This window comes from Schistocerca cancellata, chromosome 9, assembly GCF_023864275.1.
Source record: "Schistocerca cancellata isolate TAMUIC-IGC-003103 chromosome 9, iqSchCanc2.1, whole genome shotgun sequence".
In the NCBI taxonomy this organism is placed as follows: Eukaryota; Metazoa; Arthropoda; class Insecta; order Orthoptera; family Acrididae; genus Schistocerca; species Schistocerca cancellata.
This window is the reverse complement of record NC_064634.1, coordinates 18,616,854-18,638,085: the sequence shown is the minus strand read 5'-3', so window position 1 is coordinate 18,638,085 and position 21,232 is coordinate 18,616,854. Positions and strand designations below refer to the sequence as shown.

General features: G+C 44.4%; 1 protein-coding gene across 1 annotated transcript in view; it reads right to left on the bottom strand.

The window, feature by feature from the left end:
- Positions 1 to 21,232, bottom strand: part of LOC126100720 (peptidoglycan-recognition protein SB1-like) — a 153,162-nt gene that overhangs the window by 49,649 nt on the left and 82,281 nt on the right. The window contains exon 2 of the mRNA XM_049911339.1: positions 10,969 to 11,226. Within this exon, the coding sequence (XP_049767296.1) occupies positions 10,969 to 11,226 (258 nt within the window). The remainder of the gene's footprint in view (positions 1 to 10,968; positions 11,227 to 21,232) is intronic.

Genomic DNA, 21,232 nt, shown 5'->3' with positions numbered 1-21,232 from the left:
CCACATGATTATACCAGATTTGCGCATCTCAGATCTTGCTTAACCAGGGACCTGATAGTATTTTTCGTAAATTACTGGAATACCCACCAGTGAGCGATACAGCATGGGAGAAGAAATTAAAACTAGTGGAAGTGTGTGTGAGGAAGAAGGCAAGGAGGAGACAAGATAGACATGATAAACTGATAAAGCCAATAACTTATCGAGTGGGGGCCTGGTGCTAGTCAAAGTGCATGCCAAATCAAAGAAGATGAATTCTGAGATACATAAGATCAGTCATGTTTATAAAGGAACTATGTAGGGTGATATGGATTGAACATCCAAACACTGTGGAAATAGATTATGCACAAACAATGAAAGCTCATGACAAGGAACATGCTGAAAACATAAAAAGGTACTGTCGATGCCAAATGAAGATAAGGGTAATCCAGGTGACGAAGTAGAGCCACAATGGGCATAGGGAACTAGCAACTTTTTTGCTAGTATACTAAATAGCCTCTGGTATGCTCGTAGCTGGGTGAGATTTTACATCCTGTTTCAAGTCTCACACCTCTCCCATCTTTCCTGTCCTTAGGTTTAAGAGAATCGTGGAAATTATTAAGCAGATTAAGCAGTGATCGCCAAATATATCATTTAGAAACAGTTTAGTAAAACCTGTGGTACATTCGTCACAGTATTATGAAGCAATAATGAGATAAAAGAGGACATAACTTCTGTAATTGTTCAATATCATACTATACAAACAGTAGTGCCAGAAAGAATAACGATAAATGCCGAATCTAGATGAAACATTTATCAAAATCTTGAGAAAGGCTAATTGTTGTTGGTAGATAATTCTTCTGTAAACTTGTAAATTTGTTTCGCGAGTCCTGAAACAGCAAAGGAACAGCAATGAAATAGAATGAGATAACAGCTCATGGTTGTGACAAATAGGAAAAAAGTGTAAAATGACATACTGATTGTGAGGTACACGGTTATATGAATAATATGAAGTGCAGGGATGTTTTATATGATGAAACTAGTAATGTGTAGAGAACTTAACGTGCATGGAGGCATTTTTATGTATTTATTGAGGTGATAAGGAGGCTAATGAATGTGTAATAGTATGTATTTGAAGGAAGAGTAATACTGAGTTTAAGAGAGTTATATGTGATAGAGATTTATGTGAGTTGAGATGTATGAAATATGGAGTAGTTTAAGAGATAACAGTTGAACACTATCATTTATTATCAGACAGGTTGCCCTATTTGTATCTGTATGTGTTTATGTTGAAAGTGATGATGAGTAAGGTGCAATGAGAATAATTGGAGAATTATTCATGAACAACAAAGAAATAATAATTCGATCATCTAATTAGCTGTTGAGCTTGGTAATTCACTCTTCTGTATTGAGTTTAAAACAATAGAATGCTGTCACAGTATAAGGAATGATGTGTACTAATGTTTCAAATTTTGAACTATATCTGTCAACAGAATAAAAATATGTACTACCTTATTTGCAAAATTAATATAATCTATTCAAGTACAGAAACATAATCTAGGACAGAAAGAGTACCCATTCCTTCTGAAACTTATTTTTGGTCAACCACGTTAGCAAGAGATTTATATGTGAAGGATTTAATACAAATTAAACCATTGTCAGTTACTTGTATAATCTGTTGTACTGAAGTTATGTTTTGCCAAATAAGTTTGATGTTAATTCATTTTTAAAATACGCTGAAGAGCCAAGGAAACTGGTACACCTGCCTAATATCGTATAGGGCCCCTGTGAGCACGCAGAAGTGCTGCAACGCGATGTGGCATCGACGTGACTAATGTCTGAAGTTGTGCTGGAGGAAACTGACACCACGAATCCTGCAAGGCCGTCCATAGATCCGTTAGAGTACGAGGGGGTGGAGATATATTCCGAACAGCACGTTGCAAGGCATGCCACATATTCTCAATAATGTTCATGTTTGGGGAGCTTGGTGGCCAGCAGAAGTGTTTAAACTCAGGAGAGTGTTCCTGTTGTCAATCTGTAGCAATTATGGGCTTGTGGGGTGTCGCATTGTCCTGCTGGAATTGCCCAAGTCCGCCGGAATACACAATGGACAAGAATGGACGCAGGTGATCAGCCAGGATGCTTACATATGTGTCACCCGTCAGAGTCTTATCTAGACGTATCAGGGGTCCCATATCACTCCAAATGCACACGTCCCACACCTTTACAGAGCATTCACCAGCTTGAACAGTCCCCTGCTCAAATGCAGGGTCCATGGATTTATGAGGTTGTCTCCATACCAGTACACGTCCATCCGCTCGATAAAATTTGAAACGAGTCTCCTCCTACCAAGCAATATGTTTCCAGTCATCAACAGTCCAATGGCGGTGTTGACGGGCGCCGGGGAGGCATAAAAGTTTGTGTTGTGCGGTCATCAATGGTACACGAGTGGGCCTTCGGCTCTGAAAGCCCATATAGATGATGTTTCCTTGAATCATTCGCACGCTGACGTTGATGGCCTAGAATTGAAATCTGCAGCAATTTGCGGAAGGATTGCTCTCCTGTCCCGCTGAACTATTCTCTTCAGTCGTCGTTAGTCCTATTCTTGCAGGATCTTTTTCCGGCCGCAGTAATGTCGGAGACTTGATGTTTTACCGGATTCCTGATATTCTCTGTACACTCATGAAATGGTCGTACTGTAAAATCCCCACTTCATCGCTACCTCCAAGATGCTGTGTCCAATCGTCGTGCGCCGACTATGTTCAAATTCACTTAAATCTCGATAACCCACCATTGTAGGAGCAGTAAACGATCTAAAAACCGCGCCAGACACTTGTTGTCTTATAAAGGCACTGTCCACCGCAGTGCCGTATTCTGGCTGTTTATATGTCTCTTTATTTGAATACGCGTGCCTGTACCAGTTTCTTTGGCGCTTTAGTGTAGAACTGCCATTACTATGAAATATTTTCTCTATAGCCTTCACGCGTTGTACCAGAGCGGACATTACACAGTGATAACATTATGGGTGGCATAAGTGCTGCTGAAAGAATGGCACACCGAACGGGCAGCTGAGATACGCTAATAAGAGCTTTTTTTGTGCAGTGCTACAGGAAAAGTAAGCAGCAACAATTACGTGTTTGATGTCCCAGGCAGACTGCTGAAAGGGGTAAGTCTTCATTATTAACTGCAAATTAAAACTGTGTAAAATACTCATTGCTTTTTACAAAGAAAGAATTTCTGTGTCATATAACGTAAAACATATTTGTTTATAACATTTAGTATTTTTCACTACGATGTGTAATATTTTTGTGTTATTTCATTGTTGAGGCAGTGCACTATCGGCGTCAAAGAAATTTATGTAGTATGCTTTGTAATATTATTGTTTGTGCTTAAGTTTCACGTTCTTTAGTATTTTTTTGTGATCTGTAACAACTTTTTCTTTCTTCTTTGGCTCCTACGGCTGCGAAGGAGTCTTTTAGGGCGGGGATGTATGGGGTCCGCGATCCCTTACTCAGCGATAAAGGCGTTTTGCCTCGCACACGTCGATGGTAGGCAAAATCGGTTGTGAAGCACCACTAGCGCTAAGAGAGTAAGGCTCTGAGCACTATGCGACTTAACTTCTAAGGTCATCAGTCGCCTAGAACTTAGAACTAATTAAACCTAACTAACCTAAGGGCATCACACACATCCATGCCCGAGGCAGGATTCGAACCTGCGACCGTAGCGGTCGCGCGGTGCCAGACTGTAGCGCCTTTAACCGCTTGGCCACCACGGCCGGCAAGAGAGTAAGAGTCAGCCGGAATTCGAGTTTGGAGTTCATCGACCTCGAGGGCGGGGGCGTGAGCTATGCGTCGTGTCGTACCGGCTGAGAGAGTCCCCACTGCCGCGGGTTGACCCGCAGCAAAAAATTACCGATTCGTGACGATATTTTTTCACAAGTGTCTTAAAAGCTTACAATGTGTTAAATATCCACGTGCGCGTCATCTGCACTGGCCACATTTTGGATTCCAGGGAGGGCCGACCTGTGGCTGACGATGTCTCTGAGCCGGGTGCAGTCGTCCGCACCGTTCCAGAGGAAGCTTCTCGGCCCGCAAGGTCTGGACATTCACAGAGGGTGGGTTTGCTGGTAGTCGGGTGTCCAACGTTAGGCGCGTAATGGGGCCTCTTAGGAACATGGCTGCCAAGGAGGGGAAGGAAGCCAGTGTGCACTCTGTGTGCATTCCGGGGGGAGTCATTCTGGATGTGGAAAGGGTGCTTCCGGATGTCATGAAGAGTACAGGATGCAGCCAACTGCAGGTGGTGGCTCATGTCGGTACCAATGACGTGTGTCGCTTTGGATCGGAGCAGATTCTGTCTGGTTTCGGGCGGCTAGCGGAAATGGTAAAGACTGCCAGTCCTGCTTCTGAGATGAAGGCAGAGCTCACCATCTGCAGCATCGTCGATGGAACCGACTGCGGTGCTTTGGTGCAGAGCCGAGTGGAGGGTCTGAATCAGAGGCTCAGGCGGTTCTGTGACCGTGTAGGCTGCAGATTCCTTGACTTGCGCCATCGGGTGGTGGGTTTCCGGGTTCCGCTCAATAGGTCAGGAGTCCACTACACACAGGAAGCGGCTACACGGGTAGCGGGGGCTGTGTGGAAGGGACTGGGCGGTGTTTTAGGTTAGAAGGTCTCAGGAAACCACAGAAGGGGCGTCCGTCAGAAAGTGGGCAGGTAAAACACGGTAAGGTAGTTGTAGAAACGACTGGTATTGTAGCTGTAAATTGTCGTAGCTGTGTTGGGAAAGAAACAGAGCTCCAAGCCCTAAAAGAAAGCACTGAAGCTCAAATAGTTGTAGGTACAGAGAGCTGGCTAAAGCCGGAAATAAGTTCAGCCGAAATTTCTTCAAACGATCTAACAGTGTTCAGAAAGGATAGATTAAACACAGTTGGTGGTGGAGTATTCATTGCTGTCAGAGGTAGTTTGCCTTGTAGTGAAATTGAAGTAGATAGTTCGTGTGAAATAGTATGGGTAGAGGTTATACCTGACAATCGGACTAAACTGTTAATTGGATCGTTTTACCGACTCCCCGACTCAGAAGACATAGTTGCTGAACAGTTCAAAGAAAACTTGAGTCTCATTTCAAATAAGTTCTCCGCTCATATAATTATAGCCGGTGGTGACTTCAATATACCCTCGATATGCTGGAAAAACTATACGTTTAAAGCCGGCGGCAGGCATAACATATCATGCGAAATTGTACTGAATGCTTTCTCAGAAAATTATTTTGAACAATTAGTTCATGAGCCCACTCGAAGCGTAAATGGTTGCGAAAGCATACTTGACCTTTTAGCAACAAATAATCCTGGACAAATAGTGAGTGTTGTGACGAATACAGGGATTAGCGACCACAAGGCAGTTGCTGCTAGGCTGAATACCATAACACCTACAACCATAAAAAAGAAACACAAAGTATATCTATTTAAAAAAGCTGATAAAAATGCTCTTAACGCCTTTTTAAGAGACAGTCTTCACTCCTTCCGATCTGAACATGTAAGTGTAGAAAAGTTGTGGAATGTTTTCAAAGAGATAGTATCAACAGCAGTTGAGAGATATATACCGCATAAATTAATAAGTGATGGTACTGATTCCGCATGGTACACAAAACGGGTCAGATCGTTGTTGCAGAAGCAACGAAAAACGCATGCCAAATTTAAAAGAACGCAAAATCCCCAAGATTGGCAAAGTTTTACAGAAGTTCGAAATATGGCGCGTACTTCAATACTAGCTGCTTTTAATAATTTCCACAACGAAATTCTGTCTCGAAATCTGACAGAAAATCCAAAGAGCTTCTGGTCATACATAAAGCACACCAGTGGCAAGACACAATCAATACCTTCACTGCGCGAGAACAACGGTGAAGTCACTGATGACAGTGCCACTAAAGCAGAGTTATTAAACACGGTTTCCCGAAACTCCTTCACCAAAGAATACGAAGTAAATATTCCTGAATTCCAATCAAGAACAACTGCCAAGATGAGAAACATAGAAGTAGATATCCTCGGTGTAACAGAGCAGCTTAAATCACTTAATAAAGGCAAGGCCTCCGGTCCAGATTGTATACCAGTCAGGTTCCTCTCAGAGTATGCTGATAAAATAGCTTCATATTTGGCAATTATATACAACCGCTCGCTCACAGAAAGATACGTACCTAAAGACTGGAAAATTGCTCAAGTCACACCAATACCCAAAAAGGGAAGTAGGAGTAATCCGCTGAATTACAGGCCCATGTCACTAACGTCGATTTGCAGTAGGGTTTTAGAACATATATTGTATTCGAACATTATGAAGTACCTCGAAGAAAACGATTTATTGACATATAGTCAGCTCGGATTCAGAAAATATCGTTCTTGTGAAACACAACTTGCTCTTTATACTCATGAAGTAATAAGTGCTATCGACAGGGGATGTCAAATTGATTCTATATTTTTAGATTTCCAGAAGGCTTTCGACACCGTTCCTCACAAGCGTCTTCTAATCAAACTGCGTGCCTACGCAGTATCGCCTCAGTTGTGCGACTGGGTTCGTGTTTTCCGGTCAGAAAGGTCACAGTTCGTAGTAATAGACGGAAAGTCATCGAGTAAAACGGAAGTAATATCCGGCGTTCCCCAAGTAAGTGTTATAGGCCCTCTAGTGTTCCTAATCTACACTCCTGGAAATGGAAAAAAGAACACATTGACACCGGTGTGTCAGACCCACCATACTTGCTCCGGACACTGCGAGAGGGCTGTACAAGCAATGATCACACGCACGGCACAGCGGACACACCAGGAACCGCGGTGTTGGCCGTCGAATGGCGCTAGCTGCGCAGCATTTGTGCACCGCCGCCGTCAGTGTCAGCCAGTTTGCCGTGGCATACGGAGCTCCATCGCAGTCTTTAACACTGGTAGCATGCCGCGACAGCGTGGACTTGAACCGTATGTGCAGTTGACGGACTTTGAGCGAGGGCGTATAGTGGGCATGCGGGAGGCCGGGTGGACGTACCGCCGAATTGCTCAACACGTGGGGCGTGAGGTCTCCACAGTACATCGATGTTGTCGCCAGTGGTCGGCGGAAGGTGCACGTGCCCGTCGACCTGGGACCGGACCGCAGCGACGCACGGATGCACGCCAAGACCGTAGGATCCTACGCAGTGCCGTAGGGGACCGCACCGCCACTTCCCAGCAAATTAGGGACACTGTTGCTCCTGGGGTATCGGCGAGGACCATTCGCAACCGTCTCCATGAAGCTGGGCTACGGTCCCGCACACCGTTAGGCCGTCTTCCGCTCACGCCCCAACATCGTGCAGCCCGCCTCCAGTGGTTTCGCGACAGGCGTGAATGGAGGGACGAATGGAGACGCGTCGTCTTCAGCGATGAGAGTCGCTTCTGCCTTGGTGCCAATGATGGTCGTATGCGTGTTTGGTGCCGTGCAGGTGAGCGCCACAATCAGGACTGCATACGACCGAGGCACACAGGGCCAACACCCGTCATCATGGTGTGAGGAGCGATCTCCTACACTGGCCGTACACCATTGGTGATCGTCGAGGGGACACTGAATAGTGCACGGTACATCCAAACCGTCATCGAACCCATCGTTCTACCATTCCTAGACCGGCAAGGGAACTTGCTGTTCCAACAGGACAATGCACGTCCGCATGTATCCCGTGCCACCCAACGTGCTCTAGAAGGTGTAAGTCAACTACCCTGGCCAGCAAGATCTCCGGATCTGTCCCCCATTGAGCATGTTTGGGACTGGATGAAGCGTCGTCTCACGCGGTCTGCACGTCCAGCACGAACGCTGGTCCAACTGAGGCGCCAGGTGGAAATGGCATGGCAAGCCGTTCCACAGGACTACATCCAGCATCTCTACGATCGTCTCCATGGGAGAATAGCAGCCTGCATTGCTGCGAAAGGTGGATATACACTGTACTAGTGCCGACATTGTGCATGCTCTGTTGCCTGTGTCTATGTGCCTGTGGTTCTGTCAGTGTGATCATGTGATGTATCTGACCCCAGGAATGTGTCAATAGTTTCCCCTTCCTGGGACAATGAATTCACGGTGTTCTTATTTCAATTTCCAGGAGTGTATATTAACGACAGAGGAAACAATGTGAGTAGCCGTCTTAGAGTGTTTGCAGATGATGCTATCATTTACCGCCTTGTAAAGTCATCAGAAGATCAAAACGACTTGCAAAATGATTTAGATATCTGTATGGTGCGAAAAATGACAATTGACCCTGAATAAAGAAAAGTGCGAAGTTATTCACATGAGTACTAAAGGAAATCAGCAAAGTTTTGATTACGCGACAAGTCACACAAATCTGAGGGCTGTAAATTCAACTAAATACTTAGGGATTACAATTACAAATATCCTAAATTGGAACGATCATATAGATAATATTGTGGGTAGAGTTAACCAAAGACTGCGATTCATTGGCAGACACTTAGAAGGTGTAACAGGTCTACCAAAGAGACTACGCTTGTCCGCCCTATTCTGGAGTACTGCAGTGCGGTGTGGAATCCGCATGAGGAGGGACTGACGGATGACATCGCAAAAGTACAAAGAAGGGCAGCTCGTTTTGTAATATCGCGAAACAGGAGAGACAGTGTCACAGACATGATACATGAATTGGAGTGGCAATCATTCAAACAAAGGCGTTTTTCGTTGCGACGGGATCTTCTCACGAAATTTCAATCACCAGTTTTCTCCTCCGATTGTGAAAACATTCTGTTGGCATCCACCTACAGAGGGAGAAATGATCATCACGATAAAATAAGAGAAATCAGGGCTCGCACGGAAAAATGTAAGTGCTCGTTTTTCCCGTGTGCCGTTGGAGAGTGGGACGGTAGAGAGACAGCATGAAGGTGGTTCATTGAACCCTCTCCCAGGCACTTTATTGTGAATAGCAGAATAATCACGTAGACGTAGATGTAGATTGCGTGTGGTGACCATTCTTACAGCATGTGACGGAATATTAACAATTCTGACCTATGATAGCATTGACCATAACTAAGTGCTACAAACTGTTCAAAAGCCAAGGCCACACAAAATATTTTTTATTCAAGACAACCGGTCTCGACAGTCTTAGCTGTCATCTTCAGGTCTTAGACATTTTTTGTAGTAAAACATGTTCATTTCACGCTGAAACTCATGTGATGAGTTTTATCCACTTGACATTTTGTGCATGAGATTCAGCGTAAAATGAACATGTTTTACTACAAAAAATGTTTAAGACCTGAAGATGACAGCTAAGACTGTTGAGACCGGTTGTCTTGAATAAAAAATATCTTGTGCGATCTTGGCTTTTGATTGGTTTTTAAAAATTAAAACATATCGCCCTTCAATATTCTCATAATGGGAAAATTTGGCCATAACTAGAATTGTGAGACGAAAATGGTGACTGCTTCATATTGTGTCTAAACAGGATATATAAATCAAACGGTGTTGGTGTTGATTATTGGAGAACCCTTAATCTTTGCGTGGACATTGTCGAGTAGCCGCATCATGATTAGGAACGACTCTCGAAGCAGCTAAATGCGATTAGCATTTATCTATTTGGCCATGGCCACATGAAAATTAAAGTCAGGCTGCTGTTTCACTTAGTAACAATCGTCAACTTACTAATCGCGAGTGTTTCTATTGGAGAGTGGAATAATGCAAAAATTTAATTATAAGGAACGGAGTGTATACAGGATCAACCAGAATCCCACCGACGAACTTTCAGTACTTTGAGTACTGTAGTATAAGGGAGCCAAGTTGCTTGGTAGCTCGCTACAGATTGGAGGGATCTAGTTATGTTCTGGGGTTAAGATGGGTGCTCCGGGGTCGAATGTGCTGCACAAATCTGAGTCTAGTAGGGAAAACAAGAAGGGGGACTGGTTTTGGGAACACGTGGCAGTGGTATTTACATGGGACATAGAACGGGCTGGCAGCATGACTTCATGGAGGATACCTGCACACTCGAATGGTTGTGCATTCTGAATGACAGGGATAATGAAGTGGATAATGTCTTCATCAGTGAGTGCATGGTGTAGGGGGTTGTTTTGGGTGAAGTGATGCGTCGTGAGGACACATTGGGATAGTCAGTTCATCGTTTTTCTGGACGGGACATAGCTTTACACTTGTAGGAGTACGTGGTTAGGAATTGGTTGCATGTGTTGCAGAGAGTTGGGGACTGGATTTTAGGACAGTGTTGGTACAAGTGGAGGTTTTACAGTCGGGGCATGCGGATGGGTTTTTGCGGTGTGGGGTTAAAGGTCGTTGTGGAAGAGGCATCTGTGGAAATTGTAGGCTTAGGCTCGGAATCAGGGAGGTTCTACTTTGTGTTTATGGTGGTGCATGAAGGCTCCATTCTGAAGGAAGTACTCTGTGGTACATGTGTCTTCGGAGAAGACACCGATTAGGAACGCTGAATCATAGTTGTGTCGAATCTAAGAATCGTGACTGGAATATACAGTAGCTTATACTCGACTCCATCCACTGTGATCTTTGGATCAGCCACCTTGATCACAGCAGCTAAAGCAGGCGAGAGGCGTGGGGTCTGGTGTTGTCTAGAACTTGGTGGGCTAAGTGGAAGCAGGAAGGCATGTGAACCAAAATTTATGGCAGGAAGTATGTGCAGCAGGTTGGTGTGGAAATCAGGATTGCAGGACTTGGTGTTGATGGAATTTTGCAGGGTATGAATTGTAAATTTTTCAAAGTTTGGAAGATTCTTTTCAATTTCAAGCGACTCGGTTCTAGGATTGAATATCTTGACGTCCAGACGCGACAAGATGAAGGAATGTGTTGGAGGAGACGTTTGGGATGAGACAGGAGTGGAGTCCATAGGTTCTGGTGTGTGGGGCTGCAGTGGGGTTTTTTGGGTTTCAGTTGCAGGTCCAGTGTGTGTGATAGGTAGTTTGCAAGGATGTATTGGGGGTATATTGTGTGAGCTTATTGGTTGGGGACTGAGATGTGGTATGGACGTTTTCCTTACCTGGAGCTGGTGTAGCTGAAGCAGATGCAGATGTCGCTAGTTCAGACACAGCTGCTGGATATGAAGTTTCAGCAAGTGTGGTTGAGGCCAGAGTATTTGTAGCTGGCTCTTCTGCATCTGGACCCAGACATAGTGGTGAAGGCGTTGGCAACAGAGCAACAATAAGAGTCGGTGGTGCTGCTGACTGGTGCACTCCTGCTGATGCTGGCTGCGGTGGCGGCGGCAATACAGCTGCCGCACGTGCTGGAGCTGTATCATCTGAAAAGAAGGAGTCTGTTTAGTCTGGGGATGAAGTGTGTGTGTGTGTGTTTGATGACAGATGGAGGCATGTGAGTAATGGGGAAGGTGGATGTGGGGACGTCACATGGGATTAGCAAATAGGGGTAAAGAATAAGCGGAGATGGAAGTGGAGTATGGGTGGGAACAGATGACTGTGGACATTCCAGTCATGAATTGGTTCAGCGTAGATTTTGAGGCGAGCAGTACAGAAGCTGGAAGAAACTCGGCAATGGCAGGGTCAGGCAGGTGATGAAAATGGTGGCAAAGGAAATTATGGGTGTGAAAACTGTGACTGGCAACGGTGACAATGGCTGACGAAGAAGGTGATGACTGGCAGCAGAGGTGATGACCATTGGCAAAGCGATAATTGACAGTGAGGGTGATGAGTCGCAGCAACGACTGACAGCAAACGTGATGATAAAGACAGTGACAGTGAGACGAAAACTTTTCCCTGTCGAATTTCCAACCCTGACAACAGTCCAGGCAGCTGTTTTTCTGACTGGAAGAGTGGTTACAATCTTCCAATGTGCCTCATGGCCGTATATTTCTCTTTATGGTTATTTAATCCTCTCGCCCCATATGGGTAGAGTGTGGACTGTTTGCAGTACAACTCCCCGCTCTTCAGCCAAAAGTTTTTTTAGAAATATAAACCCAGGTGGAAAAAATGTGATTATAAACTGAAAAGTTTGCGTATGGTTTCAAAATCTATAACAGGAATAAAATTTTTCGGCGTTGATATAAAAGATTAAAATACTAGATTTTCTTTGTTGTTTAGGTTGAAAATCAAAGGATTAAAAGATAGAAACAAACATATGTATTTGAAACACATTATAAAAATGGTGGTGTTCTTTCAGTTAAATGGTGAATGATTTGCACCGAGAGAAAATGATGGGGACGGGGTAATGTGTTCTAGGGGGTGGAAAGGTGTGGGAAAAATTTAGGGGGTCTGTTGGATAGGAAACAAAGGAGATGAAAGTAAGTGTTGGGATACATAGTAGGAGGACGGAAGGAGAAGAAGAGTCAGAGTCATGAGGAAAGAGGACAGGGAGAGACGAGAGGCAAAGGGGAGATCTGACGTTATGTCACGAAAAAGTATGAGGGAGGAAGAAACATGTTGGCTGGCTCTTCTCGGAACACCTGCTCTCGGAATTTAATAAAAGTTAGCCTTTCCGTGTCGCACAGCGTTTGCCAGTGGAGTTTATCGGGCATCTCAGTAAGGACGGCCTGTACTCAAGAATCGCTCGAATGAGTGTTTTGTGAGCTACTTCTTTTGTGGGGGAATTACATTTCCTTAGCAGTCTTTCAGCGAATCTCAACGTGGCGTGTGGTTTGGTTACAGTGTTTTACTCCTAGCTATTTAGGACAGCTACTCTTTACAGTGTAATCTAACAGTAATAGACTAGTTATCAAAATAAGTTACGCTCATCAGCCGAAACATTATGACCACTGCCCACCGCGAAGATGGATGCCACATGGTAGTGTTGCGGGCACGTGATGCGGTAACAAACGTATGTAAGCGGAGCAGACACGGACTGGGAATCACCCTAGCAAAGATATGGGCTGCAAACCGGGAAATCCATTGAGCTGAGCGACTTTGACAAAGGGCAGATTATTATTACGCAAAGCGCATGAACGAGTATCTCGATAACAGCGAAGCTGATGGAATGTCCACGTGCTACTGTCGTGAGCATCTACGGAAAGAGGTAGGACAGTAGAAACCACCACTAGGGCACGACTCTCCACAGAACGTGGAGTTCGGTGGCTCGTCTGCTCTGTGAAGTAGGATAGATGGTGATCCGTGGCATCTTTGCCGAAAGAACGCAATGCTGGTGCACGCTTATGTGAACATTTTAGACGATCAGGTGCATCCACGGTGCAACTGCTGTTCCTAACAATGAAGCCATATTTCAGGACGATAATTCACCCATTCACACAGCCAGGACGGTACAGTCGTGGTATGAGGAGCATGCAACTGATCTGCAGCATCTTGCGTGACCAGCACTGTCCCCAGGCTTGAACATTATCGAACCCTTGTGGGCGGTATTGGAGCGCAGACTCCGGAGCAGATTTCCGCCTCTCTCGTCACTACAGGAGTTCGAGGTTCTGACTGAAGAGTGGCTTAACATTGCACTGGAGACTATACAATCATTACATGCCAGTATTCCAAGAAGAATCGCAGCTCTATTACGGGCAAATGGTGGTCCAATCCCTTATTAATAAAACATTCCCAAGCAACTACAGGTGATCACATTATTTTGCCTATCCCCTGTAAATTGTAAGTGGTAACAACCCTCTGAAACTCTCTTGGGGTACTCCCGAAATTACCTTTACGTCTGTCGTGTGTCACGCTTAGAATGACGAGTAGCGTTGTATCTGCTAGGAAGCCCTCAGCCAGCCTTAAAGCTGGTTCGATATTCGCAAAACTCATATTTTGTTCGCTACACAGCAGTGCTGAACTTCGTCGAACGCCTTCCTGAAGTCAAGGAGCACGGCATGCACCTGGGCGCATATGTCTCTTGTTCTCTCCGTCTCACGGAGGAGCGGAGCGAGCTGATTTCCGCAAGACTTCTATTTGTGCAATTTAATTCATGTTGATTTTTATTTTCGCTCTCCATAAACGTAATGATGCGTGGCTACAACACACGTCCCATAATAGGTCGTATAGTAATACATATGTGTACTACACCCTCTGTTGAAAATGGGAATGACCTGTGCTTTTTTGCCAATAACAAGGTAGACTCATAGTTCCTTCAGCGACCTACGTTAAATTTACGATATACGAGTCCGTCAAATGAAAACCGAACACCCAAAATAACACACAGTCCACGTGACAGGTCAGCCTACCCCTGCTACGTTTCGATGCTGTCGCCACTGCGGTAAGAGATGGGCATACTGCCACATCACAAGTTATTGGAGTGTGTTCGCCCAGCTGTGAGAATATCGTACGGCCAGCGCCTACGATTCGACTACCCTCCAGACAGCTGTGTAGCAGACGTGGCCTGCTTTTCTCGCTCGCTCGCTGCACGCACTCACGCCCGCGGAACCACAGTAGGACGAATCAATGATTTGGTTGTTTGGTTGGGAATCATTGCAACATCCCCCGTACAGCCCGGATCTTCCAACGCGTGATTTTCACGTCGCTGGCGACCTGAAGAAAGACGTGCGTGGACGTCGGTTGAAGTCGGACGAGAGAGTGCAAGGGGGGGGGGGGGGGGGGGTGCGGCTGTGGAATAGACATCGGCAGACCGCGTTCTGCGAAACAGAAATTGATCATCTCGCCTCCCAGCGGGATAAATGTCTTAACGCGTGTCGTGATTACGTTTCAACAGACTCATCCCACGGTCCCTTTGTCGCGGGTGTTCGATTTCCATTTGAGTGCCCCTCATAAAAAAAGATTACCTCAGGCTTGCGTGTTTTTAAATTGCCGAACAATGCCGATAATCCGCACGTGGGTGACCGGGAGCTTGCTGTCGTTCCACATACCTTACAGCAGTAGTGTAATTTTTTCTCGGGTAAAAAAGTATTCCCACAAATTGCTGTACCGACTGTGTGTAGCGGTGTGTCTACTGAGCTGCAGACAGCCTACCTGCATTTTGAGCGGCAACCACATTTGAACCGCCGTTTGTTAAGTTTGTAAAAAGAAAATAACGGTTGGCTGTACCAAAAAGTTTCTGAAGGAGAGACCAGTGTGAACTCGTAGAAAGTAATTTAATGCATCTGGTGGCACAAAGTAGGTGTTACGAACTGCATCCCGGGGGTGTTACTATCGCAGGTAGCTTCTGCTGACAACAACTGAGACGCCTTGCAATCGCCATACAAGAAAAGCTATCATCGAAACTGCATCGAATGCTGCCACTGAACGAGAACGTTCGTCTGCACACTGCCGATATCACTAAGCAAATTTCGCAGGTGCTTGGCTGCAAAGCGCCGGCCGCTCTGGCCGTGCGGTTCTAGGCGCGTCAGTTTGGAACCGCGAGACCGCTAAGGTCGCAGGTTCGAATCCTGCCTCGGGCATGGATGTGTGTGATGTCCTTAGGTTAGTTAGGTTTAAGTAGTTCTAAGTTCTAGGGGACTGATGACCTCAGATGTTAAGTCCCATAGTGCTCAGAGCCATTTGAATTTGGCTGCAAAGCAATCCCTACTTCACTTATTCGTGTGCCAACAACGTTCACCTTTTTCGAGTCATATCGAACAACCATCAAGAAAATTTCTTTGTGGTCGAAAAATCACTTTAATCTTGGACTGGCAACACTGTTAGCTCAGTAACTTTCTACAGGTGCGGAGTTCAAAACTGCTTGAGACATTATCAATGTATTTTAGTTACTGTGAGAAATTATATTGTTGGTGATTAAGTTCTCTCTTGTTTTGTCATATTGAGTAAACCTACGAGAAATACTTTAAAATCAACACTTTTTTAATACAAACGAATTACAACTTTCCGCGATAAATTGATGATATTCATAATACGAAGCTGCCCAAAACTTCAGTTATTAGTAAGGCAGTACTGACTTTTGAACTCGATATGTCTTTTGTAGACATCAAGTCCTGTGTCCCACCCTTGAAGCATTTCAACACTACATCTAACATATGCAAATCTGGCGGTCAGAGTAGACCTAAAAAGGAACCTAGTGAACAAATTATGTAATGTGATAGATAAATCACTCCAATTGTGTGTTTACGAAAAATTTAAAATTATGTCGGTATAAATAGAAAATAAGTGTGTACAACGGTTCAATGTCTCAATTTCTGAAATATTTCACCCTTAGATCAATGGGGCACTATAGCGAAGACTGAAGGTGGAGGAACTGAGATTTCCTAACTGGGTTTAGAACTGGAAGCTTGTAGCTCAAGAAGAGAAGAGATAAAAAACTGGCAAATTATCTAGGTCTCCAGCGACGGTACAGCTTGGAGGTAAGGCATCTCCCACTTCACAAACCGGCTAGATTATCACTTAGCTAGCGACCTATTATTGACTGTAGTACACTCTCATTGCCATAGTGCTTCTTAACACAGTGAATGACTCAGAAACTGTTTTATTTGTATTAACCAACAGTCGCAGCCCTCTTAATGCGTTCCTTACGGACGAATTATTGATTCTGAAATCGACGGTCACATAGTTACCAAATGCAGTCTACAAAGTTGCCAATTCTCCGTTAGATTAGCGACAGGAAGAACAAGAATGCTCTCAGCCACTGTGTTTGTTGTGCTGGCTAACCGAAGTCGACTGCCCTACGTTCGCCGGCAGCCGAAATACCTAAAGTCTAGCCCAATGAGTTTTATTCGCAGTTCTGCAACTACGACGTGACTCTAAAGCGTAATTATGAACAATATCCCGATGCACCGACTGCAGCAGGAATATCATGAGGGGAATTACTTGGGCGGCCTTCCTTCCCAGTAGATGTCGAAGCTATAGTCTGATTAAAATTACTTGATATTTGTCGTCCGTCACCTGCTGCTACAGTGTTGCCACATCGGCTAACGCTCGGTTATTGTAGACCACACCCAAACACAGTGGGTCACTTCAGAAGTGGTGTCAATGTGTATTGCAGGAAGCGGCAGCCGCGAGGTATGTCGCAAATGCGACATGTTTTGTCGACAGCTGATTTCAAGTGCCCAATGACTGAACTGCGTTTTGTAGCCCTGAATTTAAACTCGGTTCTGAGCTAAACACAGCCTCGTCACATGCAGTGAATCCGGGAAAACGGCGGTCAACAATTTGTGGCAGAGCTAAAATCGCGATCGCTTTGTTACGGCGATTAAAGCAAACCTCTGCGAGCGAACTCGAAACAGAAAGAACCAGTTTCAGTGCTCAAAGCAAACAAATTTCTCCTCAGCATTGGTTACCCGAAACCTTTCTTCCGCTGGCTACACGACCCGCCGCGTTACCAGCCGATGAGCGGTCCTCGTTGGCACTTGGTCGCAGACTGTAGGCGGCGCAAGCAGATTTCAAACGAAAAACGAATGATTGTAAGGAAAACAGGACAAAATAAAAACGACAATACGATGACGAAAATGACGCGGTAGAGAACTAGAAATAAAAAAAATAAATTTAAACCAGTTAGACCCTACAACTGGTACATGTCAGGCTTCTACGACAACCGTTGCGCTGTGCCACAGCACTGGATTTAGTAGTTACACAGAGTCCGCCCCCAGTAGCTGAGTGGTCAGCGCTACAGAGTGTCAATCCTGAGGGCCCGGGTTCGATTCCCGGCTGGGTCGGAGATTTTCTCCGCCCAGGGACTGGGCGTTGTGTTGTCCCAATCATCATTTCATCCCCATCGACGCACAAGTCGACGAAGTGGCGTCAAATCGAAAGACTTGCACCCGACGAACGGTCTACCCAACGGGAGGCTCTAGTCACACGACATATTTAGTAGTTACACAGAGTATTTATGACTATAGTGAAGTTCGGTTTCACGCAATGTCGTCCACAGCTTATCTGATGTAAGCCGTTCTCTGTTGGGTATGATAACTGTGCATGTGACGCTGAGTCACAGTTTGGCAACAGCGAGCGGTTCGTGCGTGACGTGGAGCGGTCTGATTGGAAGAAAACCAGCTCCAAAGCGTTGCGTGTCAACTATCAAGTAATTTTAATCGGATTATAACTCTGTTTTTCTGTAAAACTGCAAACTAAAAAGCTAATTCACGAAAGCGATTCGCTTTTTTAGCATCAACAGACGCTATTAAGATAGCAAGTTACACTCACTTTAATATTATACATGCTAAAATAATTTTCGTTTAGAAATCTTTTATTAGCACCGTCTCTAATGCACGTGAAAAAATAGTGGCACTGATTACAAAATGTGAACATCAACGAAGGAAATTCATATGTTGCGAATAACAGTTTCAAATCAGAAAAGCAAATTATGCGAGGAAATCTGGCGCAGCGACTGAAAATAAGACTCATAAAGCCACGAAGAAAATTAAGTACGTGAATGAGTACAGTGTAAGTTCGATTCCAGCTTTCGATAACATAAAAGCAGCAGCAGCTGTGATGTGAATGCGGAACAAGGAACACAAGGCGCAGACATTAATGTCTATAATATGTCATTCTTAAGCAAAACTGTGATTCAGTCTATAAGAACCAAACTAGCAAAGAGGTGCCTCTACTCGTGAGCAAAGTACCAGGATTAGGCTCATTTAATTGAATGTGGGACGGAATTGCTATGCATCTCCTCGCAGGTGTCATTTTGTTCGTAGCTTATCTTCAGATTTTTTCACACTAACGATGCCTGTCTAGGCTGTCACAACATTCATACGAGAAATATCAAATGACTCTGAGAAGAGACTGCTACGTTAAATACTGCGGTACTTGCGGCAGAATCTTACAGTGTGCGTAGCGCTAACTGCAACTTGATCTCATCTCTGAAACTATTACAAAGGTTTAATAACGCTTTCAAGATAGCCACTGTGCACACCTGTTTGTCTTCTGATACCACTGTTCATCAGCTCTTGATTTACTAAAAAAAAAAAATCGGGGTCACATAAAGAGGGCAAATCAAAAGAGAAACAGGCATGAAGGCTAAAGACGGCACTGTGTAAAAACTAGAAAAAGTGAAAAACTGGTAAGGCGAGGAATTTATAATAGATGTTAATGAAACAAATTAAACAGTACGAGATTAACAGGTTTACAAGACAGCCAACCTGTTGCAATAAATGGTGGTTTTCAACTAACCTTTACCCTGGTGTCGACGGATTTAAAACCCGTCTTCTTCAGAAGGACAAACCTGCATACAGTACGATGACATAACTTGTAATGAAAACACCATGAAGGAGTATTTTGGGTCCAACAGAAGCTATTCTCAGTATCACAATTTGTAAGCACTACTTGCCCTATGTTGTTTGTGATATTCCTACACTTGTTGTACAGAACAGCTTGTATTAGACACCTAAGAGGGGTCCACGGCGTTTTTATTATAAGTTATGTTATCGTACTATATGCAGATTTGTCCTTCTGAAGTAGACGGCTTTAAATCCGTCGAAACCATGGTAAAGGTTAGTTTAAAACCACCTTTTACTGCAACTGGCTGTCTGTCTTTTATACCTGTTGTTCTGTAACCGTTGTTGTAGTGCAACTATGGTCAAAATATTGAAATTTCGAAATCAAATCTAATTCATTTCTTCCCGTTTTGATATCTCCAGTATACGGCAAAGAAACATCAAATACGTGTCACTGAAGACCTCTTCGATTTGATGTACACACTTCGGTAGCTGTAGCTCATACACAAATTTCGCATCGTACCACTTCACCAGTTAGTGCGGATGGCAGTAATTTTATTTCAGTGATTACAAAACCAAGTAGAATGTACGCAATGGGCAGCCAAGACAGCTGGTGGATGGCAGTGCTGACTAACAAGGCAATGAGTGTTTTGAACAGGACAGGCCGTAATCTGCTCCCGGTTGTTCAGGATTGTCATCCAGTCTGGACAATGTTCGTTACGACGAGATCATACGCCAGCCAACTGTGTAATTCGGTGGTCGTTTGGAATGATTGTAGCTTCGTACGCATAAGGTCTGGCTTCAGTTTATACACCCAACAACCATTTTTAACAAGCGTAAAGGAATTCTGTTTACCTCTGAAAACGCCAATTGAACAACGTAGGTTTGTGCACCGTTGTTGGAAACCCACACGGAACTTCGTCCCTTCGCTACCGGCTGGTGGGCGGTCAGTCTAGGGTGGGGCATGAGAGAGGGGAAAGTCGCGGCAAATAGTATCTCTCTCACCTGTAAGCTTTCCTACACCAGAAATTTTACTATAATGGTAAGACAGAGATTTAGGAACCAGCTTTTAAATTGTAAAACATTTCCAGGGACAGACGTGGACTCTGACCACAATTTATTGGTTATGAACTGTAGATTAAAACTGAAGAAACTGCAAAAAGGTGGGAATTTAAGGAGATGGGACCTGGATAAACTGAAAGAACCAGAGGTTGTACAGAGTTTCAGGGAGAGCGTAAGGGAACAATTGACGGGAATTGGGGAAAGAAATACAGTAAAAGAAGAATGGGTAGCTTTGAGGGATGAAATAGTGAAGGCAACAGAGGATCAAATAGGTAAAACGACGAGGGCTAGTAGAAACTTTCGGGTAACAGAAGAAATATTGAATACATGAAAGGAGAAAATATAAAAATGCAGTAAGTGAAGCAGGCAAAAAGGAATACAAACGTCTCAAAAATGATATCGACAGGAAGTGCAAAATGGCTAAGCAGGGATGGCTAGAGGATAAATGTAAGGATGTAGAGGCTTATCTCACTAGGGGTAACATAGATGCTGCCTACAGGAAAATTAAAGAGACTTTTGGAGAAAAGAGAACCACTTGTATGAATATCAAGAGCTCATATGGAAACCCAGTTCTAAGCAAAGAAGGGAAAGCAGAAAGGTGGAAGGAGTATATAGACAGTCTATACAAGGGCGATGTACTTGAGGCCAATATTATGGAAATGGAAGAGGATGTAGATGAAGATGAAATGGGAGATACGATATTGCGTGAAGAGTTTGACAGAGCACTGAAAGACCTGAGTCGAAACAAGGCCCCCGGAATAGACAACATTCCGTTAGAACTACTGACAGCCTTGGGAGAGCCAGGCCTAACAAAACTCTACCATCTGGTGAGAAAGATGTATGAGACAGGCGAAATACCCTAGACTTCAAGAAGAATATAATAATCCCAATCCCAAAGAAAGCAAGTGTTGACAGATGTGAAAATTACCGAACTGTCAGTTTAATAAGCCACGGCTGCAGAATACTAACGCGAATTCTTTACAGACGAATGGAAAAACTGATAGAAGCCGACCTCGGGGAAGATCAATTTGGATTCCGCAGAAATGTTGGAACACGTGAGGCAATACTGACCCTACGACTTATCTTAGAAGAAAGATTAAGGAATGGCAAACCTACGTTTCTAGCATTTGTAGACTTAGAGAAAGCTTTTGACAATGTTGATTGGAATACTCTCTTTCAAATTCTGAAGGTGGCAGGGGGAAGG